This window comes from Canis aureus, chromosome 24 (assembly GCF_053574225.1).
Source record: "Canis aureus isolate CA01 chromosome 24, VMU_Caureus_v.1.0, whole genome shotgun sequence".
In the NCBI taxonomy this organism is placed as follows: Eukaryota; Metazoa; Chordata; class Mammalia; order Carnivora; family Canidae; genus Canis; species Canis aureus.
In genome coordinates this window covers 42,807,260-42,834,982 of record NC_135634.1, presented here as the reverse complement: position 1 = coordinate 42,834,982, position 27,723 = coordinate 42,807,260, and the positions used below count along the sequence as shown (strand labels likewise).

Genomic DNA, 27,723 nt, shown 5'->3' with positions numbered 1-27,723 from the left:
AGGGTTATCTGTTGTTCCTCCAAGTGATTTTTAAAAGATCTGCTAGGAGAGCAAATACAATTGAAAAGATGCTCCTTGCAACTGTTTCTCCACACTGAGAAGCCAGAAGACAATGAACTCACTATGTAAGTTATATATTATACATCTAGTTTAATTGTGAGAAAAATCACATAACCTGAAATCTACCCTATTTACAATTTTTTAAGGGTATGGTACATATGCACATTGTCAAACAGCAGATATTTAGAACATTTTCAGTTTGCAGAACTGAAACTCTGTATACGTTGGCCAGAAACTCCTCATTTCCCCTCCTCCCAGCCCCTGGCAACCATCATTCTACTCTGCTTCTATGAGTTTCACTACTTGGAATACCTCATATATGTGGGATCATGAAATATTTGTCCTCCTGTGACTGGCTTATTTCACTAAGCTTACAGTCTCAAGGTTCATCCATGTTATAGCATACGACAAGATTTCTTCCCTTTATTAAGGCCTGAATAATAATTCCATTGTATGTATAAACTGCATTTTCTTTATCCATTCATCTTCATCTGTAGATTGGCATTTTGGTTGATTCTTCCTCTTGGCTATCGTGAATAATGCTGCAATGGATATAGGACTGCAAATTTCTCTTCCAAGATCCTGTTTTCCATTACTTTGGATAAATCCAGGAATGGGATTATTATTCATATGATCGTTCTATTTTCAAGTTTTTAACACAATTTTTTTCCAAAGATTTTATTTGTTTATTTGATACAGAGAGAGAGCACGAGCAGGGGGTAGGAGCAGAGGGCAGAGGGAGAAGCAGGCTCCCCCACTGAGCAAGGAGCCCAAATGGGGCTCTATCCTAGGACCCTGGGATCATGACCTGAGCCGAAGGCAGACACTTAACCGACTGAGCCACACAGGCGGGCCTATTTTTAATTTTGGGGAGATTCTCTATATTGTTTTCCATCGTGGCTGCACCATTTCACATTTCCACCAGCAGTGTATATGGGTTCCAATTTCTCTATATCCTTGCCAGCACTTTCTATTTTCTCTGTGTGTGTGTGTTGGGAGGGGTGGTTATAATGGGCGTTATAACAAGTGTCATGTGATATCTCATTGTGGTTTTGATTTACATTTCCTGGCTGATTAGTGATGTTGAGCATCTTTTTTGTGTACCTGTTGGCTATTTGTATTCTTTTATACCTTACACACACACTCACACACACACACACACACAAACCCAACTCAAAATGGATTAAAGACTTAAATGTAAGACCTGAAACTATAACACTCCTAGAAGAACACATAGAGGAAAACCTTCATAATATTGGTCTTGGCAATGATTTCTTGGATATGACCCCAAAAGCACAGGCAACAAAAGCAAAAATAGACAAGTGAGGGTCTATCTAAAGAACAACACAGCAAAGGAAGCAATCAACTGAATAAAAGCCAAGTACAGAATGGGAGAAAATGTTTGCAAACTATTTAATAAGGAGTTAATATCCAAAACTCTTATAAAAAAGGAAGATTTTCTGTTGAAGCGCGATCAGGAGTCAGCAAACTTGTTCTCTAGGAGGCCAGCTTGTAAGGATTTTGGGCTTTGCAAGCCATATGGTCCCTGTTGCAACTACTCAGGCTGCCATTGCAGTGGGAACGCGGCCACACACAATACATAGATGGATGACTGTGGCTCTGTCTCAATAAAACTTTAATTACAAAACCAGACTGGGGTGGATTTGGCCTGTGAGCTAGTTTGCTGATCCTTAATCGAGAGTAGAATTCTCCATATCTGGCTCTGTTAGCCTGTTAGCACTTTAGCTGAATACTTTTTTTCTTTTCTTTTCTATTTTTTTTTCTTTTTTTTCTTTTTTCTTTTTTCTTTTTTTTTGGTCATGGAGGGCTGTCCTACGCCTCCTAGGATGTTTAGTAGCATCCTTACACTAGATACCAGTGGCAGTCCCCTTCCCCTCCACCCTCACTGTGACAACCAAAGGTGTCTCCAAGCATTGCCAAATTCTAGGGGCAAAATTGCTTGTCAGTTGAGAAACTCTGATCTAGATGATCAAATTACCAATGAAGAGTAATAGGAAATATTTCTCTAAAATTACAAAAAGTAGGGTAAGAGGGAAGAATTGAAAACCGTGGCCTGTTTGTCTCAGGTAGGTCAAGGTCTCCTCAAAGGGGCTTTTATCACTGCCTAATTTTGGAAAGCAGTTCAAAAACAACTGAAATGGCAACAAACTTGAAAAGTGCTCTGTTAATACTGCAGATAGGAGCTTAACCTACTTTTGCGATAGGCACAAGAAACAAAACAGTTCAACACATTAGCATGACCTAATGGAACTTTCTGAGTCTGAGGGTTGGCTATGAGTCGGAAAGCTGGGGGGGGGGGACCACTACTAGTTCTAGTTCACATTTGAGCAAGGGTTTATTTTTTATTTTTTCTGCTTATCTGAATTCAGAACCAACACAGGCAGGGTGATTTTTGAAAGCACTCACGTGTTTCTCATTGTTTGGACAGGGCCAGAAAAAAAATGGCTCGGTTTCACTGCAAATTGGCACTGACACATGGTTTTGAAAGTTAAAAACAGTATAACATTCATGAGTGCATCTCAAAGAATGTTGTCTTCTTGTCCTTTAGAATAAACACCTGTGTTGCAAATGCAGCAAAAGCCATCTTTCTTGAGAAACCGTTGGTTTCTTTTTCTTCACTGCTCTTACTCTATTTTTAACAACTAGAATTTTAAAGTGCAACTTAAAATATTATAATATTTTTAACAACTAGAATTTTAAAGTGCAACTTAAAATATTATAATTGAGATAATTATTTTTTTTAAAGATTTTATTTATTTGAGAGAGAGAGAGAGAGAGCATGAGCAGGGAGCAGGGGAGGAGCAGAGGGAGAAGGACAAGCAGACTCCCCACTGAACAGGGAGCCTGACTCGGGGCTCGATCCCAGGACCCCGAGATCATGACCTGAGCAGAAGTCAGATGTTTAACCAACTGAGCCACCCAGGTGCCCCAAGATAATCATAATTTTAACTAAAAAAAAAAAAAAAACTACCCCACATTTTATCAGTGATTTCAGTGAAGCCTTTTTAGCTGACTTTCTTCTTGAAGAGCAAAGGAAATTCATGGATCCCTTTTAAGAAAATTCTCTGTGGTTGCTAGATAGGGCTCTCTGATTGGAGGAGGAGTGGTCCACATCCTTGAAAGGAGTTGTCACTCCTGTGCTGCAGGCCCTGCTGCACTTGCCCCCATCTCCTGTGGCCACAGCAGATGCGCTCAATGCCCCTGGTCTCTGGGTCACTGGTGCCATTGGACACTATGAGGTGGTGAGACCATCTGGTGGATAAGTGGGATCACTTCTTTAATACTTGGGATCATGAGAAAGGGTGATGAGAATAGACTCTTCATAGGCTTCCCAGAAACCCACATTTCAGTTGTACCCCAGGGGACTCAACTCCTTGAAATCCCCGTCTGTCTCTGCCATGTTTCCAATGACTTAGCCTGCCACCTTTCATGTGGGCCCGTCCAGAGTGAGTTTTGATGGAACCCAAGTGACTGCAGGTCTTTTTCTTTGCCCTTCAGGTTACCACGGCCTCTACTGTGAGGAGGAATACAATGAGTGCCTGTCGGCTCCTTGCCTGAACGCTGCCACCTGCAGGGACCTCGTTAATGGCTATGAGTGCGTGTGCCTTGCAGAATACAAAGGTGAGCGCCCCTTGGCCTTCTCGTACCAGGGCGGCCCAAATGACATCATGGATGTTTCAACCTAAATGCATGAACCTCTAATTGGAACATTAAATTTTTCAGAAGAACAACAACAACAACAAAAAATGCTGGACAGGGTAGATGTATGGGGCCAAAGAGACCAATTTGCAAGGGTGGGGTTTCCTCCTGATAAACTGAAAAAGCTCTCTCCTCTCCTTTCCTTTGTCCTGTGCCCTCACTCTGTTCTCTGTTGAGTGTGTAAAAAGCTGATGGTAAAAAGTGAGATTTAAGTGCCCATCCGACAGAGATGGGAGGACAGGGCTGTGGACACCCTGGGGGAGGGAAGCGGGCTGCCAGGCGGTGCTCGCTGGGCAGAGACAGGATGCTGAACTTTTCGGCGGAGGACCCAGGTGGAATCTCACATGTTGGCAAAAGAGCTAATTCTCATTCAGTGAGTCAGTTGCAAGGGAAACGTTAGCTCATTTGAGTGGACGCGTGTCAAAATCACTCTGGAAAAACAGCCGACGTCGACAGTGTGTTTATAATGTACAGACCTCGTTCTGAGCCCTTATGTGCATGAACTCACACAGTCCTCATGACAACCCTGTGAGAGGTGGCCGCGGTGTCCCTCAGAAGCCCAGCCAGCGTGTCCCCAAAGCCATTTCTTCGGCCTCCCCAGTGGGCTCAGTGGTGCGGCATCATTCAAGCCCAGACGCCCTCGGTCGGCACCGTGCCAGGAAATTGTGTTTATCAGCTGCTGCACACATTCCTCTAAGCCACAACGTCAGGGCTGGGCTTAGATTTTTGTGATGCCTTTGTGGGCACTATTTATAGCCACGTCATCTAACCTCTTGCTCCCAGCACTGCTTACTCGATCCCATCCACCTGCCTGGTGACCTTGCCTTGCAACTGCTGTTCCTTCTCATTGGATGGACCCACCTTTATCTGGGGATCTTTTTGGTGGGCCTCTAGGGTTTGTAGGCCCCATGGATGAGCTCAATCTCGTCTCTGGCTGGAAGGGGTGAGGCTGGGCCAAGGCTTTGCTTTCTGTTCAGCAGATCTGACGTTCCTCTCTGAGTGCGATGCCCATTTAGAACCAAACCCCACCACTTCCACAATGTGCTGGCTTCATTCACATGGATTTCAGTTCCAGGTTTTTCAGAGTGTTGAGAAATAAGGACGTCTGCCTGATTCTGGAAAGAAGAATAAAGGAGCAATGAGTCAGGAGACCTAAGTAGCTCATCCTCCTCGTGCCAACGGCTTCCTGCTGAGCCAGGAAGAGTCTGTTCAACTGACTGGCCTTTATTTGCTCCGTATAAAGTAAGGACGGTGATGCTCCCTCACGTTTTGAAATTCTTCAGTGACAGAATGACTAGTGGATGTGCTTCGAAAATTAAAAATTCTACATTGTTCGGTTTATGATCTGGTTTTTCCTATCTTTGAGGCATTGCTTGTGCTGTTGTGACTAAGCAGTAAAAAATACAATTACACGTGATGAGCCACGCACACACACCTATGTTAATCCTTCCATATATACACTCAATTCCACTATACTTCTGTCCTTCTGGGACTTGCCTCCAGCAATTACTGGCCCTCTGTGAAGGATGACCCAAGAAGGAAAATCCTCCTGGAGGACAGCATAACATATCAGAGGATTTGGCTTCTCGAGGAACGATGCAGGTGTTGGGAGCCTATGCACACAACAGGGTTAGGGGAGAACTGACTCCATGGCTAGCAGAGCTCCAGGGACCATGAGTTTACGAAGAGGAAGTACGTGCTGGGAACGTGCTCTATGCGACCTCGTGAGCCAGAGGGCTCTCCGGATCTCATGGGGACTGGCTGCCCTCTCGGACAACTGCACAGTGGGGCTGACCTGATCCTGTATTTTCTCTATAGCTGAGAGAAAACAGTCTCTGTTCATCACCAGAGAGCCCTGAGAACCCCAAACGGAGAGCCCTCCATCCTGCACCTTAGTAGACAGAGCCTGGCTTCCAGGCCTGTCCAGCACTGGAGGGGAGTCTTCAGTGGCATCTATCTTTGCCTGACGTTGCCAACCTTCATCCTGGCCAGGACAGGGCAGCCTGTCCCAGCAACTCAAAAAGTGAAAATAATCCGGGAAATAAAAATGAAATGGCAACAACAACCAGCAGCTCTATGCACTCAAGAGAGGAAGTGAAAACAAGTAATTTTTACTATTCAAGCTCAAATCTGGATCTGGAAAAGCCAAAGGAGGAACTATTTCATAGTAGAAGTGAAAATATGAGAAAAGGGAAATCCTGACTGACAAGATAGGAAGCGTGGAGAGAGGATCCAGGAGATCTGTTTCCGTCCGGATGGTGGATGCTCCAGAAGAAGAAGGAGCACATGGAAATAAAACCAGAATCAACTAATTAGTAGAAGGAGAAATCTGTGAGCTGGAGGAGACTGAAGTTTTCAAGTAGAACGAATGGGCTTGCAGAGTGCCAGCGGGGTTGATGAAGGAGATGATACACAATTTGAGATTTCCTGGTAAAGTTCCCAAATCTAAGGATGAAGAGAAATCTTTTTTATGAGTCTTCACAGGGAGTACAGGTCACAAACGAAAGAGAATCAGATCCGCACTGGCCTGCTCCTGTCTGTAATGAAACTAAGCAATAGTGGAGCAGTGTTTCAGGCTGCTCAGGACAAAGGACGGGTAGTTCCGGGATTCTTTACACTTGAGGACAAAAGAAAGACATTTTGCACATTTAAGAAAACATAACACCATGTGCCCTAAGAAAATTATTTTAAAAAATTTCCTCACTGAGCTGGAACTAAATCAGAGTATATAACCAGTTAGGGGGAAGATAGAGAATGGGAAGAAGAAGGTTGAACAGACTCCTTAAAATGCAGGAATAAACCTAAATAAATGACATTAAAGTGACTGTAATGGTGAAGAAAAGTCTTTTGGAAAAAAATAGGGATACCCGCTTTACCAATTAGTTCTGCTATATAATGAATCACTCCAAAGTAGTGGCTCGAAACAACACCCTTTTAGTTGCCAGTGGTTCTGTTGGTCTAGGCATGTCTTTGTGGACTTCCTGCTTGGGGTCCCACAAGGCTGGAATCTAGATGTTGGCTGGACTGAGTTCTCATCTAAAACGTGAATAGGAAAGGGTCGCTCAACCTCTGCGTTCCCTTGGGCTGTTGGCAGATTTCATAACCTCGTGGCTGTATCCTCATGGCAGCTTGCTCCTTGAAAGCTAGCAATGAAAGGGAGACGAGAAAGAGTTTGTGCTGTTCCATGCCTCTCACTTCAGGAGAGGAGCCTGCACCCTCTTTAAAAAATCTCACTTGATTAGGTCAGGCCCACCTAAGATCAACACAAAGTTAACTGATTAGGGACCTTAACTGTATCTTCAAAATTGCTTAACTTTTGCCAGATGCTCTTGGTTCAAAGCTTGCACACAAGGGAAGAGTGTGACTCCCTGGGTGTCCATTATACCCGTTCTTAAGGAAAAATGCAAATGATTGCATTCATGTTTCATATCACTTTAACTAAATCCAAGAGTTGAAGGGGATGAGAACGGGAAGGGTTGGAAGATATACACGTGTGTTAAAAATCTCATCCCATTGTGCACGCAAAGTGATCCTTTAATTTGTGTAGAGACCTTTAGGTCTAGATTGAAAATAAGATTCCCGAAGGCAAAGCCTAGTGGCATAAACAGTAGAGCTTCTAAAGTAAGAGTGGTGAGGAGGGGCGGTAGGTGCTAGAAGGAACTAAGAGAGAGGTGGAAGGGGCTATGTCATGCCCCCCAACCCAGGCAAAAGGTAAGTCACAAGATCCTTTCTTTCTCTCCTGGAGGGGGGGGAGTGAACTTTTGTCCCCCTTCGGAAGCATTTCTCCAAACATATATTTACCTATAGTATGTGTGTGTAAACCCAGGAACCTACCAGATGAGTGGGCAGCAAGTCCTAATCGGTACTTACCTCCGGAGTTAGAATTTAGGTGGGTAGTGTGCTGGAGGGGGAGTTTGGGACTTCAGCCTCTTACTTTACATAAATATTTTTTAAGTGGTGGCCTTTACTGTTTCATGTTAAAATAGAGCTTAAATAAATGAGTGTCACTTCATAAAAGCAATGAGTTCATAGGAGCTCAGGCAAATGTGGCTAAGAACACTTTGAAAGAGGAGAGGCAGTGACAGGGAACGTCTGCCAGGTGTTTTATTATTATTTGTTCATTATTACTACATTCCCATGTTATGGGTGCAAGAATGGACAGCTAGTCAAACTGAGTAATGGCCCAGAAACCATTGTCTATAATAAGGTATGACTCTTAAAGAGGAATTGCTGTCAATGGGAAGGAATTGTTTTTGTGTTGTTTTGCTTTGTTTCATAAACAGTGCTGGAGAATCTGGCTGCTATGCAGAACAAAAGAAAGGTTTTTAAACTTCTTTTTTTTTTAATTTTTTAAAATTTTTATTTATTTATGATAGTCACACAGAGAGAGAGAGAGGCTGAGACATAGGCAGAGGGAGAAGCAGGCTCCATGCACCGGAAGCCCGACGTGGGATTTGATCCCGGGTCTCCAGGATCACACCCTGGGCCAAAGGCAGGAGCTAAACCACTGCGCCACCCAGGGATCCCGGTTTTTAAACTTCTAAATAAGTTCCATGTGAATTGGAAAGAAAACACTTTTCATTGACTTTGTGTCCTCCTCTACTTACTCTCCCCTTTCTTCCTCTTTATTTTCCAACCACGTTTCTCTAGATTTGCTATAGAGAACACCTCCACTTGTAAGATTTTTATTCTTTTCTTAATCCTCTTCTTTTTGGATCTCGTCCACACTGTTCTGCTAAAATGGATCTCATGGTGACCTAACTGAGGATTTAAAAAAAAAAAAAAAAGATTTATTTATTTATTTATTTATTTATTTATTTATTTATTTATTCGTTCGTTCATTCATTCATTCATTCATTAGAGACACACAGAGAGGCAGAGACACAGGCAGAGGGAGAAGCAGGCTCTCTGCGGAGAGCCCGATGGGGGACTCGATCCCAGGACCACAGGATCACACCCTGAGCCAGAGGCATATGCTCAATCACTGAGCCAGTCAGATGCCCCATAACCGAGGACTTTTCGGTGAGATCCCAAAGCCGGTCCCTCTAGCTTCCTTCTGTAGCTCCATTCTTGTCTCCTGACTCTTGTCTCCCTGCCATCACTGAAGCCTTGTCCTCTGGACTCCATGAATGTCCCTGGTCCCCAGGGTTTCCTTCTTGTCCCCTTTCTCTCTTTGCCCTCCTCTAGCCCTGCATCCATGAACATGTGATACCTCCTTCTTTGACCGCTCCCAACCTTGTCTCTTATTTGCTGTGGCAACTGTGGTCAACCTCGTAGAAATTCCCTCTTTCCTATGCTAAATCATCATCTCCTGAGAGTCAGTGACTACATAGGTTCTTTTTCCCCCTATCAGTTCTCAGCAGCTGCTGAGGCAGTGGCTTGCACACAGGCAAGTGCTCAAAGACCATCTTGAGTTGAATTGAAATTGCCGCTTAACGTGTGAATTAAATAAAGGAAACCGATGTGAACATTCTCCCAGAAAGTTTCTGCTGTGGATCTTGAAATCGTTAAAAGCAAAACGCATGGAGGGACTAAGAGTAACTTCCCTTCAGACACCCCAAAATGCTCATCCCTCCTCCAGAATTAGCCCCGAGTTACTTTATGACAAGACTTTTAAAACTTTGGTTAGTTGATGACTTCATGTTGTCAGAAAGTCAAGTTGCCCCGTATGCTGTTGACTTTTATTTTAGTAGAACAAGCTAAATGATCAACAATAAACGCATTTGGAATTTTTTGGTGACCAAAGTTAGAAAGAACATATTTTGACTTTTAATTATGAGAATGACACAACAATAATAAAACTTTCAAAAAAAGAAAATTTGAAATAGCTCATAGCTTTACAACAGAATACAAGAGCAGTGGGGCACCTGCGTGGCTCAGTGGTTGAGCATCTGCCTTGGGCTCAGGTCTAATCTCAGGGTCCTGGGTTCAAGTCCCTCATCAGGTTCCCCGCAGGAAGCCTGCTTCTCCCTCTACCTGTGTCTCTGCCTCTTTCTGTGTATCTTTCATGAATAAATAAAGAAAATCTTTTAAAAAAAGAATACAAGAGCAGTAAGCATCTTTATTATTTCTATCCTTTTTAAATATCCATGTTTTCACAGTTACAATGGAGTATACTTACAATTTTTATATTATTCTGCCCATACCTTCCTTTTATAGTATGTTTGATTTAGATATTGCTAGAAAATCTTACTAGTTCAATATTAAATACTTATGTAATTTTTCCATGGGGGAATATTTATCCATTCCCTTGTTGCATCTGATGTAAGACTGTTACAAATAATTCTGAAATGAACATTTTTATTCATAGAATTTCTATACTTTCTGAATTTGAGAGGGTGGGATTGGGTTTCCGAACTGAGATCACTGGGTTATGGGTTTGCTCACATTGTACCTAATTGTTTATTTTAAAGTCTACAGAAATTTGTAATTGAAAATATGAGAATTCTTTATTTGTTTGCCTGAATTTTTTCTGTATAACCAATGAGCAAGGATTTCTGGATATTTTGTGTATGCAGCCCTTTTCAGATGGTGGAATAGATATAAAAATGTGTAAGTCAGGGTTTCTTCCTTTTTTAGGCTACTGTTTAGCTACAAGACCAGACTGAGACTGGCGCACACAAGAGGAATAATGAGGCCAAGGTCAAGATGTCAATTGTAAATTCTGAAATAGTCTAGAAGAGGTTGGCCTCTGTGATAGTTGAAATACTGGGAAATTTTTTGTAGAGGAAATAAGTTTGAATAAAATAAGATGATGTCTTAAAAGGAGTATTAAATTCAAAGAACACTTAGAGTTAATTTTCTTTACCTGGCTTAATTTTTTCTGGAGCTAAATTAGTGACTTTTCAGTTTTCAAAATATTAATCATGACTAAATTGTGATGGCAACAAAGATTTATAATTAGCGCACTCGTCTTTGAATTTTTTGCTCGTTTTAATTCTAAAATTAACTTCTATACAGAACCCTGTTGGAATAGAGATCTTTTCAGAAACGTTGCCTCTCTGTCCCTTAATATGAAAGGTATGAATTTTTATTAGTTTTGACTGAATTACAGTTTATTTTTGCTTGAGACTAAACATTAGTTTCGTAATAGTGCGTGCTACGTCCTTTGCCAATGGGTGATGCATGTGTCATTCCACAGACTTAATTTGAAGTGTGGACCTGGTTTTCCCTGACAAAATAGGGTGTTTTTGAGGCAGATTTGGAATGGCTTCTCACTCCTCTGGCAATCCTACCTGTGTGTCAGCCAAAGTACACTGACCGTCGCCCCTCCTGGAAGGACAGGATTCTGGTGATATGTCCAGACTTTCTTCCACGCGTTAAATTATGGCCTCTGCTCTAAAGGACCTCAGAGATTTGTTGTGTGTGTGTGTTGGGGGGTAAGAATCAGACAGGAGAATGGATAAGTCATGCTTTAACACAGGAAACTCTGTAACAGTGAGAATCTCAGCATGTTCTCTCTCAATGCACAACAGTGGAGAAGTGGAGCTCTGTCTCAGGAGAGTCAGGTTCAGCTTTCCAGAGAAAGAGCATTTGAGGTGGGCTTTGACAGATGGAATGTGCCAGGTGAAGACCAGACTGAGCAGAGGTAAAGGAAGGCATTCTTGTCAGAGGATACAGATGGCCAACACTCTGAGGAGGAGGGTTTGAGTAACAGCACCTTGACCCATCAGTGGGGTCCATGGCTGTCTATTCTCTACATTCAAGGTTTCCTACATTCGAGGTTGTTCAGCTCTTAAGAGAAGCTAAGCAACATGACAAATATTTTTTATATAGGGATTAGCAGGACTTAGAGTATAGAAACCAAGGGCTCATTGGGGACTTTTTAAGACCGTCTTGCTTCGTAACCATCGTGTTTCTGTGAAGATGAGCTTTTGTCCGATCTTGCTGCCAGAAAATTCTCAGTGGATCTCAAGTGACCCAATATCTTTTGAAAAAGAAATAACAAGAGATAAAATTATTGCCCAAAACAAATAAAAAAATACCCAAAAGTTTGAAATTGCTATCATCTTGGGTTTTTTTTTTTTTTAAATCAAATCTATCCTATTAAAGTCTTTTAAGGTTAAGGTGTTTAAATATTTAGCCTCAAGTTTGCTTTTCAGCCTCATTTGAAAAATGTGGTACTTTGTGTGTTAATGTATTCATCGTATTAATATCACACAGGCTTGATGAGCTAACGTATTTCAGAAACCCAGAAAAAATCATTCTTGGTCACTCCTTCTTTAGATCTAATGGACATCTTTTTAGATTCCAGGCATCTCTGAACCTTGGTTATAACTGTATTTTCCATTACATTTGAAAGCCTTTTTTGTCACCTGGTTTTCATTGGTGAGCCCCATGGGAACTTGGGGGCAAAAAACAAATCTTTGTTTTTTGATAAACACTTTGAAGCCAAAAAGACTGTTTTGCATTTTATTCTTTTGGTTGAGCCTGTGCTACTTAGAAATAAGTGGGAAAGTAGAAACTTCTGGGTGAAGAGGCATATATATATGTATCCATGTTTTTAAATATCCATGTTTTCACAGTTGCAATGGAGTATACCTACAATTTTTATATTATTCTGCCCCTACCTTCCTTTTATAGTATGTTTGATTTAGATATTGCTAGAAAGTCTTACTAGTTCAATATTAAATGTTTATGTAATATTTCCACCCAAGTGAGAAAGAATTAGCAGTTTTATGCACATCTTTACAGTAGTGTGATCTCGTGCTTCACCTGGGTTGGCCTGGTTGGTTAGGGACAGTGAAAGTCAGGGAGGGTTGTTCCAGTTACTGGAGACAGGGAGGAGGCTAGGATGGGGGTGTGGGGGGCCACGTCCCACCAGGCCCGAGGCAGTGGGATCTGGGTGGTGGTTGTGGGGAGAAAAGCCAGGCAAAGATCTGAAAGGCACTTAGGAACTCTCTGGCAGTTTATTATTCATGGGTTGGATATGAGGGGCAAAGGATAAAATGAAATGAAAAACCATCCATTCTAAATGCTTTGCCAGGCTCAGAGAAGTTGTTAATATGAATATGGACAGGCAGTTCTGTTTCTGTTTTCTCTCACATTTTTTCCTCCTTCTTGAGCCTGACTTAAGACATTGAAAAAGAAATGATAGACAAAAATCCCAATGAGAATAATTTCAGTGACTAAATGATGAGTCACTGGGTGTGGCGGTCCTTTGCACAATATGAGCTCAGTCATGAAGTGGAGAGTAAATTGAGTAAATACCATTCTGTTACTATTTGCTTTATGCTTATTTTTCATTAGACTGTCAGGAAGGGTGAACAGAATTTTTGTATATTCTTATACAGAATATAATGTAATCTATCTTCCCTTTCAAAGGGCCAGGGATGAGAGAGAGAGAGAAATTAATAATCCCTTCATCTATCTTGGCATTCCAGTCAAATAACAGCAGAAATCTTACCTTTGAGTTAGCATTAGATTTTTTAAGTATTTTATAAAATTATAAAGCAATAAATATTCATTGGGAAAAAAATCCACCAATATAGAAATCCCTGTTGTAAAAGCCACAATAATTCAGGCCCCCAGGCCTACTTTTTGCATCTACACATGCTCAGAGAAAAGACTTTTTTCTCTTTTACACCTATGGGAAACTGCTTTCACTGTAAAGATTTTTAAAGTGCCTACTTTTTGTGAAATGGGTGCTGAGCTCTGTGGAATTCCGTCCATTTCCAAGGCCAGTGTGAGCTCACCCTCAGCAAACTACTTAGCAAGCAGAGGCTTCGATTCAGATCACTGGACATTTCAAATCCCAGCTGCCTCCCCCAACAGCCTCATGACCTTGGATGATTTCCTCGGTCTCCTCATCTGCAGTGTATGTGTGTGTGTGTGTGTGTGTGTGTGTGTGTACGGCTATTTGTCTCCTAGTGTTGTTGTCAGGATCAAATTAGAAACAAAGCCCAGTGTGAGGGTCTGGGACACAGCTTGGGCACAACACTTTAACTTTGGTACACAATGATCGGATTTGGTCTTTAGAACAAAGTCTAAGTACCACGTGGCTCCCTTTCTACCCTGCAGCCCCCCGAAGTGGACCCAGAGCTCATTTCAATATTTGACTCCACATCTTTCCCTTCGGGATGCTGCTTATGAATTCTATCAATATCTTATAAAGGAATGTCTGGCTATTTTCTGTTTCTTTGGGAGGCTTTTAAAACATTTGTCACCGATAAATGTTATCTTTTAGAGTTTTAGCTTCCTGTTCCCCAGACTTTGGGACATGGAGGCAGAGAAAGTATAGATACATGACTATGGTAGGACCTAAAAGCAGAGAATGAATTTGTCATGTTCTCATAAGGCACGTCCTCATGACCATCTAGTCCAGAGTGGCACACGCACGCATGCACACACGTGTGCCTCTGGGAAGCTGCTTTCACAAAGTTCAGACACTTTGCTTTACAGGCCTGGAGATCCCTTAATGAGTTACCCCTTTTGTGTTTGTTTCTCCGCAGGAATACACTGTGAGTCATACAAGGACCCCTGCGCTAACGTCAGCTGTCTGAACGGAGGCACCTGTGACAGTGAGGGCCTAAATGGCACATGTGTCTGCGCACCAGGGTTTACAGGCAAGTGATCCAGGAGCTGAGTTTTCACATTTATATCCCCAAATCCCGAAGATTGCAGCTGTTAAAAAAAAAAAAAACAAAAACAAAAAACCTCCAAAATCTCTATGCATACATTATTGCAAAATATGAATACAATTGCAAAATGCAACGAGGCATTGCTTGGACGAAAATCTATTTTAAAACAATTGGCTGTGTTGTCATTAAATGAGGTTCTTCCGAATTCAGCATTTGGTGCAGAGACTTGCTAAGATTGCCATTGCTATACATTTTTGGAGCTGTAGCTTTGAAACATGAGAAATGAGCCATTACACCAATACCTGAGAAAGTTTAAGCATTTACGGAAGGAGAGGAAAGGAAGGATCAAATGTGTCTTTTCTAGAAATTGCATCCAGCTACCACATTTATTTTTACTGAAAGATACAACAGTGATGGGATTTTGCCAAATGAAAGGAAGTGAAGGTGGGAAGTGAGGGTAAATATTCCAGCTTTGGGGTTGTTAGTGAAGGTACAGTTGCTCTAGGTGTGGGGAATTTAAGAGAAAACAGGCAAGAGCAGAGTAGATTGGGAGGGCCGGGGGCAGGGCTGGGTGCAAGGGAAGCCCTGGTGGCCACTGAGCTCTGAGTAGGAGGAGTCATTTCTTCATTAGGGATCTTTCTAAATAAACCCCTACCCCATGGGCTTCAGGGAGTTTTTGGATTCCTGGAGTTGGATGTGAAACATTGTATGTATGAGTATATGTTGAGAGGAGGCTCAAATTTTCATCATATTCTCAGAAGGAACAATGAACCACTGGGCCAGAACCCAAGAGTCCTGAAATGTAGAGTGTAGGACAAGTCTAGGTTTTCAGAGCTTGCTCAACCAACAGAAACATCTGGGTTACTCTGGTCTTCAGGTTGGGCAAGGTTGACATGTAAAATGCCCATAGAAGAAGGTGGGTGGTTAAGCAGCAGGAAAGCATGTGTTATCACTGGTTGGAGAGCACCTGGCCGGGCACCCCGCTCCCCCACCGAGCCGCTGTGGCCACCTCCCCAACCCTGGAGAATTTCCCAGAGCGCGGGCTCCCAGTCCATCCCTGCGGAGCCTCCTTTGTGCTTCTGGGGAAGATGCCAACAGTCAAGATGTGGGAGAAGCAACTTCTGATCTTCCTTCTATTTATCTGTGTCACATCCTGTGTTTTCCTTTTGGGTTTTCCTGGGACTGAGAAGTGGGCTCATTCCAGAAAATGATTCGCAGATGGTTTTGTTTTGCTGACTGGTTTATAAACACACACAGACATTTATACTCATCAATGGATGCAAAAATAATATTGGGGAAGCATTCTAGAGTTTTTTTCCCAGACATTTATATCTCGCAAATCATAAAAAGCATGGAGGAAAAAAATCAGAAGATATGGGACTATAGGGGGAAAAAACCCTACCGCTTCGCATTGCACTACTTGGAGGCAACTGTTGTTAATGTCTTGATACGTATATTCAGAGGTTTTCCCAAAGGTTTGTGTGTATAACATATAGTGTATAGAATATACGTGTATATATTTGAGTACAAAAAGGAATCCTATTGCCCCTATTGTATCATAACCTACTTTCACTTAAAAATACGCATGTATCAAATACGCATGTATCATAAATGTGTTTCTACCTGAAGAGATATCCTTCTGTTTTATCATTTTTACTGGCTTACCCTTATATAAAATATTGTTTTTTTTTTCTAACACATTGCCAATTCAACTTTTGGGGAGTTGAGAGTTGAGAACTTTCCCCTATTTTTAAAAAGATTTTATTTATTTATTCATGAGAGACACAGAGAGGCAGAGACAGAGGGAGTGGGACTCGATCCCAAGACCCCGGGATCATGACCTGAGCCGAAGGCAGACACTGCACCACTGAAGAATACATGAGTATTCTTCTATGGACATCTTTGTGTTCTTGTCTGATTGAGCTAATTCCCAGAATCCCAGGGTCCAGGAAAATGTGTATATGATTCCTTATTGCTCTTGAGAAAAAACTACCAAATTCACTTCTACCAAGAGTGTACAAGGACAGCTCTTTTCTTGACTTTACACAGATACTGAGAATTGTCATTCTGGTGGCCAAAAATACCCTTTAAGTGTTGTCTTATTTGTAGGTCCTTGATTTGGAGTGAGATTAAATACTTTCAAAATGTATGCATGGTCATTTGTGTCTCTTCTTATGTAAATTCCTGATCCATATCCTTTCTTTGCTTTTCCACCATTTATGTTAACTGAACTTCCTTCCTTCCTTTCACTTTTAATTTTTATTTTAGGGCCATCTGGGTGGCTCAGTGGTTGAGCATCTGCCTTCAGCTCGGTTGCTCCGGTTGTGATCCCGGGATCTGGGATCAAGTCTCACGTCAGGCACCTGCCAAGGGCCTGCTTGCCCCTCTGCCTATGTCTCTGCCTCTCTCTCTCTCTCTCTCTCTGTGTGTGTGTGTCTCTCATGAATAAATAAATAAATCTTTAAAAAAATAAATTTTTATTTTAATTCCAGTTAGTTGACACTTATGTTAATCTTTATTCTTGATTTGAAATAGCCCTATAAAAAAAAAAGAAATAGCCCTATATAAGAAGTATCTGACATTTTATATCCCAGAGGTTGCAAGTATCTTTCTCCTGCCATTTAAATATATAAAAAGTGTTTTGTTTTCCTTTATCACATTTTATTTTTGTATAAGGAAATATTGATATTTTCTTTTCTTGTAGTTTCATGCTAGAAAGACCCTACACATCAAGATTTTAGAAACATCCTCCTATGTTATCCTAATGACATAGGAGTTAATTTTGTGCATGCACCTCTTTAACCCATTTGAAATTTATCTTAGGATCTTATGGGAGATAAAATGCAATCTTTTCTCCAGAATATTTACCAAATTTCCAACTGTCTACTCAGCATTTGCTCTTGGGTATCTCTCAAAGATACCTTGAGCTTACAGATTTTCTTCTCCTTTCCCTTATTTAAAAAAAAAATATTTATTTTAGAGAGAGAGAAGAGAGACAGTGAGTGAGTGGAGGGAGGGGGAGAAAAAGAGAGAATCTCAAGCAGACTCCTCACTGAGTACAGAGCCCACTCAGGGCTCTATCCCAGGACCCTGAGATCAGGACCTCAGCTGAAACCAAAAGTCTGATGCTCAACCAACTGAGCAACCCAGATACCCCCTCTCTTCCTTCTTGAAATGTTTGCTAGTTCAATAAATGGTATTACAAGCACCTCAAGTTGTTCTGACCAGAAATCGGGGTCCTCTCATCCTTGTCTCCCTTCGTTGCATCCAACCTCCAAAGAATCCTAGAACCTGTTAGATCCTCTCACTTTCCGGAGTCAAAACCGAACTGCCTTCGCCTCTTGCCAGCACTAGAGCAGCCCCTCTGACTGGTCTCCCAAGTCACCTTCACCTTCACCCCTGACATATTCTCCACACTCTGGAGGCCTTATGAAATGAATCTCTAATCCCATTGCTTCCTACTTAATCGTTGCTTATTGGAATTTCATTGTTTTTAAGAAAAAGATTAAAGCCTTTAGTGTCATGTCAAGACCCCAGTGGTCTGGCCCGACCCAGCATTTCTAGCCTTGCCCTGGCTGGTTCCTGAACACCCCGAGTCAGGATCTTCTCGGTAATGTTCCTCTCTCCATCTCCTGCCTCCTGATCCCCTCTGCTCCCCCACCCCACCCCTGGCATCTCCTCATGGTACTCACCCTATCACAGGGAGCAATAGGACTCCTCCATGAAGCAGGTTCCAACATCACTCTAATTGGTCTTTGAAAACAACAAACGTCTACTTCGGTTCAGCCCTGGTAGCTGTTGTGGCTGCACAGGACCACAGAACAGTTCCCAAAGCTGTTTGGAGAGCTGTGCTGTTAATATGTTTTACAGAACACTGGTCCCATGAGATGCTTCTTGGAAAAAGCATCTGTGGCCAAATAAATTTGGGACATGGTACATGCTATGTGGAGATTCATAAAGGTTGTCTGGGAACTACAGGCTCTGAGAGGTCTTACAGGAAAAACTTTTATTCGCCTGTGTTTATTTTCCAAATATTTTTGATCATAGAGCCTTTCTTCCCCCTTAAAAAGAACCTATAGTATTCTGAGAATAAGCATGCCATGAGAGTCTGATAAAATATTAACTTCCACCACGTAAGGAATGATGCTGCCTGTACTCTTTTTAATTGCTACCTTGGCACCAAGTACTCTTTTATTTTACCTGAGATTTCACAAAACTTACTCTTGGCCAACTATTAAGTACTCAAGAGCTCCCTAATTGACTAAGTGGAGTGAATTAGTCCAATCATTGTTATATAATTAGACACTCAATCCAATGGCGCATTTACCTTATGAGATTGGCTTTTTCAGTTCAGATTCATTTTGCTCTTCTCTTGCTAGGTTATTTAGGTGAGACTTTCAATTATTGATTTGAGGCTCTTCTTTACTTCTCGTGTATATAATTTGGTGCCATAGATTCACCCTTAAACAATTCTGTGGCTATGGGGGGTGCCTGGGTGACTCTTGATTTCAAATTAGGTCATGATCGCAGTGTCCTGGGATTGAGCACCACGTTGGGCTCTGCACTCAGCGTGGAGCCTGCTTGAGATTCTCTTTATATATATAAATGTATAAAATCCTCAAAAAACAATTCTTCAGCTGTGTCCCACAAATTTTATGTCATATTTTCATTTTCATTCCATTTTGTTTAGGTTCCTATAGATTTTTTTCTTTGACCCATGGAGACTTCGGAAGTGTGTTATGTAGTGGGGGCTTCCCCCCCCCCATGAATTTTGGGCACTTTTGGGCACTTTTGGATACTTCTAGGTTTCTGGTTTCTCTAGCATCTGGTCTGGAACATAAGCCAGGAGAAAACTCAAGATCTCACTACCATGTTTTTCCATGGGTCCTGACTTTCCCTGCCATTCTGTTTCCTCCTGACCTCTCAGAGTCTTTTCATGCTTGCTTTCTGTTTAATGTCGAGAGTTTTTGCTTGTACTTTAGTTGGAGGAGTAGGAAAAATATTTTTGCTTCACCGTTTTGGAAGCAAAAATCTCATTCTGGCTGCTTTTAGGATTTTTCCTTGATTACTGGCTTTGAACAAATTGATCATGATGTTCCTTAGTGTGAGTTTTGTTGGTGTTTATCCTGCTTGGGATCTGTTGTAATTCTTGGATCTGTGGTTTTATAGTTTCATCAAATTTGGAAAATTTTTAGCCGTTATTCCACCAAATATCATTTTATGTCTCCCTCCCCTTTCCGGGGACTCTAATTACATCTGTTAGACTACTTAAAACTGCACAACAGGTCGCCGAGTCTCTATTCACGTTAAACTAAATTATTTTTCCCTGAGCCTCAGTGTGTTTAGCTTCTATTGCTCTTGTCAAGTTTACTGATTCATTCTGCAGAATCTAGCATGCTGTGAAAATCCTCCAGGATGGTTTTTAATTTCAGATATTATATTTTTCATATCTAGAAGTTCCATTTGGTTCTCTTTTATATCTTTCATTTCTATCCTCATTTTGTTCATGTTTTCCTTCACATTTTGAGCAAATTCCTTGTTTGCTCACCATCATCCATAATTTCTGCAGTTATGTCTTTGGACTGATATTTCTTCTGGTTGTGGGTCACATATTCCTATTTCTGTGCACAGCTAATGGTCCTTGTGCGGATGGGTGGTCACTGGGAGTTATTGAGTGATTGGGTTTTTTATGTTTCTTTTTTAAGTGCTGGCTTTTTAATTTTTTTTTTCCTGGTAGGTAGATAAGTTGCTTGCTGGCCTGACTGATCCTTCCCAGGTTTGTTTTTCTATTTTGAGGAGTAGGTCTGTGGTCACCTTTTCTGTAGGGATAGATATGCCCAAGTACTGAGATGCAACCTTTTCTTCACTGAAGCACTGGGTGACCCATGGAACTTCTGAGACTTTGAACACAGTCCTCTAGGAGCTCTGGGAACTGCTCATCATTCATTGTGTTTGCCAGGCTGGTGGGTTCCACTTATCGTGTGGATACTCACATGCAGCATTCAGCCACAAACTCGAAGGGATACAGTGCATTTCTGATGCTCATTTTCTGACTGGCTGTCTCTTCTTTGTGAGCCTGTCCCACATGGTATGGCTGCCTTGTCCCCCACAGATTTCGGTTGTCCTTGGTTCAGGGAAACACGATGTTCTCGGTTGGCTGCAGGCGGGCAGCCAGGACGGTCGTGGCACTCAGCTCTTCTGTTTCCCTTCTCTTGAATGATCTGCTATTGTCTCATGTCTTCAAAGTGTTTTTCCTTAAATATGTATTTCATCTGCTTTACAATGGGAGGCCGAGAAAGTGTTCAGTTACTCCATCACAGTGGAAGAAGTTCTAGATAATTTTTTTTAAGATTTTTATTTATTTATTCATGAGAGACACACAGAGAGAGGTAGATTCACAGGCAGAGGGAAAAGCAGGCTCAATGCAGGGAGTCTGATGTGGGACTTGATCCCAGGACCCTGGGATTATGCCCTGAGCCAAAGGCAGAAGCTCAACCACTGAGCCACCCAGGTGCCCCAGATAATTTTTAACATTTATTTCATCTGGAATAAAATGCGTGGGAAGCATGAAGGAGTTCAGTTAAGGTACCTAGTCCACTGCCTGGCACACAGTAGCTCTATATTTAATACTAGGTATTCTGATTAGAATGATTTCCATTGATATCATTCTGTGTGGGCTGTATTAATCGAAGGGTTTACTCACAGCAGTGACTTTTAATCTTTTTAGTATTTTAATTTGTTTTCATTTTAATGTATTTGAGTAAAGCATACAGAATTAAGCAGCACACTTATAAATTTGCATAAATACTATCAAATTTGATGCCTACTATACATACTGTCTCTCAGAAAGTAGTAGATTGAAAAGCAATTGTAAAAGATTTAAAGTTCAGGCTCTGGTTTCCAGCCTTAGTCCATTTCATTATGTATTCTCTTTACAAATGTTATTCAAGCACAACAGTGATTTAAAAGTAATTGATTTTTCCCCAACTCAAATAAAAAAAAGTAGACGAGTCAACACAAAAGTCATATGGCTCAAGCCAGAAAAAGCATAAAGATTTATTAAGTCAACTCTGAGTAAGGAAAGGTGATATAATATAGTAAGAACTCTTCTAAAATAAGCCAGGATGCATATTGCTTGAATGGAATGGTGGGGTGCTGAGGCGCATACAAAAACGTAATACTCTTACTGTGGGGGACTAAGAATGAATTTACATATAAATGAATATACATACAACAAAGTCGCTCTCCATAATTCATAATAAATTTTCAAATACTTGGCGTAAGACTGATGTCAGAAAGCATGATACTGTAAGGCAGAGAAAAGTGGCCATGATTGGGAATCTTCTGGTTGAAAATTTTCCTCGAGGGGCTCCATCATCACTATCACCTCCTATCCATATTCCTACCTCCAGTTTATAGAGTGGTGAAGGCATCAGACGGAGAACCAGGTGGGGGTAACTGGTAAAACTAGAGGTGCAGGAAGCCTAGTCTGTAAGATAGGCCACTAAAGTAATCCAAATGTCCTTACGCACTGGGCATCACTCCAGGGGTTGGCCAGAGACATGTGCTGTGGAAGAGGCTGTTGGCTGGCATGGTTTATATCACTAGCTAGTGTCATTTAATTCATCCCCAGTATGGCTCCAAGAACACAGTGGTAAAGCAATCCAGAGGAGGATGGGTTTGGGACTCTCTCTGGTCTCCAGTCCTTTGGATCCTGGGTCTTAGATATTTCATCCATACCTACTAGTTCATTCTATTCCCCATAATTCTCTATTCCTACCAAATCCTTCCAATCTGGGGGTGGGGGCCAGGAGGAGACAAACCTAGGGACCTCAGATTTCCAACTACATTAGCGCCCCTCGAAGATCCAAGATCCAATACATGCTTTAGGGCTAGACTGGACCCTAGATTTGGGATTTACCTCACTGGTCCCAAAAGCCCTGGACCATAACAGGAATGGATGGACTGGACTAGCTCTAGGACTGCCCAAAATTTAGGGAACTAGAATCGTTTGATGCTGCTGTTGAACTCGCAGAGCAGAGTGGAGCTTTTGAGTTTTGCCAGGCAATGGAAGCAGGGAGAAGTCAGGCTGTTTCTGCAGCTATGGCTGCAAAGGTAGCAGAGCATCTGCTTGCAGAATTTGCAGTTTTCAGATTGCCAGCTAAAGACAGCCATTGTCCAATAAATACCTCAATTAAGCTTGTCTTCCTAAATGGTTGTAAGTAGTGCTGATGTATATATATTTGTCAAGGCCTTTGATTTAATCCTTTTAACGTTTCCCAGCACGCTCTTGTTTATATGTGTCCTCAACTAGTCTCTTATGTGATGCTGGTGGTAATAGTTCAGTCTGTGCCCTTCTACACTCAGAGCGATTGCCCCATTAATAGCAGGACAACCTTTGAAATAGGTTCATGGGAGCCCATCAATTTCATGTCTGTCCCATTGATGCAAATGACTATATTTATGGTGGGAAACATATTCACTTCGACGCTACTGAATTAAAATCAACCTAGTAGGGCCTCAAAGTAGTAAATGTTTTATTTGACAGATTTTACTTAGTTAAAAATAAAATAGACCGATGCCAGGTAAGAAACAAGTGTGAAGTGCGACAGGCACGAAATATTTCAGTGTGAGATTTCTGCTCTAAAATGGACCAGGAGTGACATATGGTGGTTTTATAAATGCGAGGTAAACCAGTAGCCGATAGGAAAGTACTTCAATACTAATTAAGTTAGTATTGAAGTAATTACTGGAAGTAATTACTGAACTAATTACTGGAAGTAATTACCTGAGTGTACACTGAAATATTGCCTTTGAAAATGGACAAAATATTTGATTTTGCTCCTTTGCTTCAGTCGACACTGTAGCAGTGCTAGGGTGTTTTGGATTCTGGGTTTTTCTTTTTTTTTTTTTTTTGAGTATGACTTTTTATATGTATTTAAGCAAATAGTGATATACTTTAACATTTTCCTTTTCTCATTTTCTAACTTTTAAGAGAGATTGCCTCAAGTTGAAATATCTCATTCCATTCATTTGATGAGATGCCTTTCAGTCTGTGATGCGCACTCATCTTGTATTGACTTGCAATATGGCTTAAAATTGGTGAAGCTGGCTTTGTTTGTGTAACAAGCTGTTTCCTGTAAGTTGGTGTTTGGACCACAGTGACATCAGCCCATGTTTGTTAGTTTAATCCTGGCTCTTTGTCATGGGGACAGGAATGCCCCAAAATGTTGGGTCCAGGCAAGGTCAAGAGCTCCAGGTTACGTTTTTCATCATGGGGGGGAAGGACAGGCTGGAGTGAATGTGAACTCCCCTGGGGCCACCATTTTCAGGGGAGACTGGGTCAGAGCTAAGCTAACCCTACTCTTCAAAACCATCTTTTCTTAGGGCTGGGGGGGTCGCTGATGCTCTTCTTATGCATTTCCATCTTTCCCAGAAACACATCTAGGGATTTGGAAAATGAAGTACATTTTCATAATCGACTCTGGCTAGGCAACAGCTGTGCCCTAGAACTATCCAGAAAATAGTCGAATATCCAGACTCACACACTCAAACACTTGGCCACAAAAAATAAAATAAAATAAAATAAAAATAAACTGTGGGGTTTTGGCTTTCTGGAGTTTCAGAAAAACAAATAAGAAGATTCAGCTGATGCAATTCAAAATAAAATAGACTTTTTAAATAAAATCAGGAACCCTGGTTCGCTTTTTCAATAAACCTCAAAAGGTTTATTCAGACATGAGAATCAGCTTTAGTTAACTATTTGACTAGACTAAAGGAGATTCTTTTTACCATTGCCATTTTTTTTTTCTTTTTTTCATTTTACTTAAGCAAAAGATCCCTTGTCTGGAATTTTGGGAGAGTTCCTCACTTTATGTGCACAAGCCAATTGGGCTTTATTGCTGGAGACCGTGACCCCAGCCTCAGATCATCGCTTGGCCAGAGAAGTGATGGGGACTGAGCCACTGGTACAAAGAGCTGTGTCATCACTGCTTTTCTTTGTCTCCATAGGCGAAGAGTGTGACATCGACATAAATGAATGTGACAGTAACCCCTGCCATCATGCAGGCACCTGCTTGGACCAGCCCAATGGTTATACCTGCCACTGCCCACATGGCTGGGTGGGTGCAAACTGTGAGATCCGTAAGTATTTTGACTGTTAATTAACATCACATTTTCATTCAACAAAGAGAGGATACCTGCCCAGGTGGCCCCTGTCACGACAGATGGGCAGTGAGGCCAGAGGGCTAACCTGAGTTACCCGAGTCCCAGAGGACTACCTTGCTTTGGGCAGCCCCCACTCCTTCCTGAGTCTGAATCCAGCCTTTCTCCTGGGATGAGAATGTGCAAATGTCATCCAGAGTTCACTGCTCCTAAAGACAGCCAAAAATGTGCCTAACAGAGAAGCATTAGAATCCTATCAAAAAATAGAGTCTTTGTGTTAAAAACATGAAAAAACACACAGAATATAAATTCACTTTGCATTTATGTCTTCAAGTGTCTTCAAACGTATTAGGTTCCATCGGTTGCCTGGAGAACAATCCAGAGAGGATGAGGGTAAGAGAAAATCTGAAAAACATTTCGAGCTGCCGAGAGTGAAGTGTTCTCTAAAAATGAGCCCCCAGAAGTTTGAAAATGTCATAATCAAGATTTCATGTATTAAAAGAATGGATCTGCTAAGATGGAGGTGAAAATGAGAACCGACATGGAATTAGGTTTTCCGTTGTTTTGGAAACTGCTAAAAATTCAACCGTGAGAGGTGTTTTCTTCTCACTGACACTTATCAGGGCTGTGGATCTTCCATAAGGGCTCCCTCCCGGGCTCTCGCAGCCCTCTCCTACTTTTCTTCAGGTAGAGACTGCTCATCTGCTGTGAGTGTGGAAGGAGGCAAATGCATACACATAGTCCTGTCTGTCTGTCTGACTGTCTGTCTCCTTCTGGAGCTGGCTTGCTGCTGTCTCTACTCCTCTGTTCTCCAAGTGTTTCCAGAATGACCTCCCATCAGGTGGCCCAGCAGTGCCTGTGGCAGTTTGGGCCTGTCTCATTCTTGGTGCAAGCCGGAGGTAGGGGACTACATTCTCCAACATCGATTTGACCAGGAATGCTCATTGGGCTCCTCCTTGCTTACTCTTTGTCTTTGTTCTTGGCTTGGTGCTTGAGAGGGGAAGAAGGAAGTTATTTTCAGGTCTCCCCATCATCAACTTTCCTAAACACTCCTAGATGGAGTGGTCGTAGGACCAACTGGCCTTGTGAAGATGGGCAAGAAGTACTCTTCTGTTGAAGAAAGTTACAAAAAGGATTCCATGGTAAAAATGCTAAAATGTTGATGGCTAAAGCTAGTGTAGGATATGAAGACTAGAGTATGTTTAGGATGTTAAGTCCAGTCTGGTGGGGTCCATTGGTGGAAAGCAACTGTGACTTGGGTCAGCAGGACCTTGGCTCTTCCCCTGGCAAGATGCTCATTGTGTGGCTGCACTGAATTATGCCAAGGCTTAGTTTACTTACCCATAAAATGGGACCAGGTTTCATTCTAAAATTTGGCAGTTCTGTTGGAAATGACAAATTTTGTGCCTCGGAGTAGAGTAGTATCTATTTATAACTTTTATTTTATTTTTTTTTTAATTTTTATTTATTTATGATAGTTACAGAGAGAGAGAGAGGCAGAGACACAGGCAGAGGGAGAAGCAGGCTCCATGCACCGGGAGCCCGATGTGGGATTCGATCCCGGGTCTCCAGGATCGTGCCCTGGGCCAAAGGCAGGCGCCAAGCCGCTGCGCCACCCAGGGATCCCTATTTATAACTTTTAAACCTTAATTATGAAGATAAATGTATAGGAGAGTATGGATAAGAAGTCAGGAACACAGACGAGTCCTTCAAAGAAGTTTTTAGGTAAAGCGCCATAATTATAAAAAATGGAGATTTTACTTCCTTCCAATGATGATGATATAGGCAAAAGATGTACAAGGATGGAATAATAGGGTGAAAGTTGACTTTGAATTCCAGCTCCATAATATTCTAGCTCTGTGACCCAGACAAATAAACGTACCTCCCGGGGCCTTGTCATTCTCACTTATAAGATGGTGATGGGAACATACTGTGAGGATTAAAGGAGGCAAATATGTGCAGACTTCTACTATGCAGTAGGCACTAAATAAATGCTAATTTACTGTGGCTCATATACCATGAGATACTCCTTGGGGGGCCCAGCCTTTGGCAGCTGTCTTTTTAGATGATGCATACCCAGGGCACGGGCCACACAGAGTGTCCGGGTGTGAGGGGGCCTATCTTGGTCCACACTCACGTTCTCTGTTTGCCCAAAATAGCACTTTGCCTCTGATGATCTCATTTGTCCTTCTCTGTTAGGCCAAAGGCACTGAAATCAATGTCATCATAGGTCAGGCTCTGCTAGGTTCCAGTGTTAGATGCTCCGATGCTCCCACCCTTGACCTGAGTGTAAGAGTGGAGAATGTGCATTTGAGGTTTGCTATGACTCGTCGCTGGAACTGGTGGCCAGTGTTCTCTAGATGCTGAATAAAATGGGATGGATCTAAGGACCAGGAGAGGAGAGTGCCTGGGTGATACAAGGTCGGGTGGGTAGATCCCAACAGAAGGCTCAGATGTACACAGAGAAGAGGGAAGGGGAACTGTAGCCCACATAGCTACACAGCACAGAGGCCCCTGAGTTGTCAAAAGTGGTAAAGGAACCTCCCATCAGCCCGACCTCTGCCTCCAGAGGCCACATTGCCTGCCTCCCTCTCTCGATTACTCCGCTTCAGCCCAAACATTGTCCTGTTTTCTCTTCCTTGGACAGGTCAAGTTGATTCCTGATTCCTTCAGGGCCTTTGCCCGTACCCTGCCTTACATCTGGAGCGCTCACTAGTACAGCGGTCTCTTTTTCTGTGCATTGATTAACCCAGGAGTGAATGTTTTTTAGAAATTTGCCCCTTTAGAGTTATTATCTGTCCCCCAATCAGTAATAAGGAGCAAACATTTAGCAGACCATAAAGATTTAGCAAAGCCACCAAGAAAATGGATCCGGAACTATCTAAAAGGATCATTTCAATAGCCAAAGTGTTTTATAATTACTCTGAAACAAATGCAAACCCTATGTCTTGGAAATTAACAAAACAACCTGGTGAAATTTTAATTATCTGCCATCTATTCTGACCAACTCAGGACTGATAACAGGTGTTTTTTGGAGGTTTGGGTTTTTTTTTTTTTTTTGTATCTTAATAAAATTTTTGCCTTCCTAGAGTCAAGGTCTAATGACTGTAAATTTACAATTCCTATAAATGTTTATGTAGTGTTGTTTTGTATCATCTGCATGAGAGTTGTGAGGTTTCTACTGTTAGAGTTACAGTCA

General features: G+C 41.8%; 1 protein-coding gene and 1 long non-coding RNA gene across 2 annotated transcripts in view; one reads left to right on the top strand and one right to left on the bottom strand.

Annotated features, from left to right (window-relative positions):
* DNER (delta/notch like EGF repeat containing) overlaps positions 1 to 27,723 on the top strand; it is a 320,012-nt gene that overhangs the window by 278,787 nt on the left and 13,502 nt on the right. Inside the window, exons 9-11 of the mRNA XM_077869106.1 lie at positions 3,580 to 3,702; positions 14,232 to 14,345; positions 24,372 to 24,503. Of these exons, the coding sequence (XP_077725232.1) occupies positions 3,580 to 3,702; positions 14,232 to 14,345; positions 24,372 to 24,503 (369 nt within the window). The remainder of the gene's footprint in view (positions 1 to 3,579; positions 3,703 to 14,231; positions 14,346 to 24,371; positions 24,504 to 27,723) is intronic.
* On the bottom strand, positions 127 to 18,260 carry LOC144296157 (uncharacterized). The gene is made up of 2 exons (XR_013363316.1): positions 18,053 to 18,260; positions 127 to 4,895 (listed from the first exon to the last, which is right to left on the bottom strand). It is a non-coding gene; the product is annotated as an uncharacterized LOC144296157 (long non-coding RNA).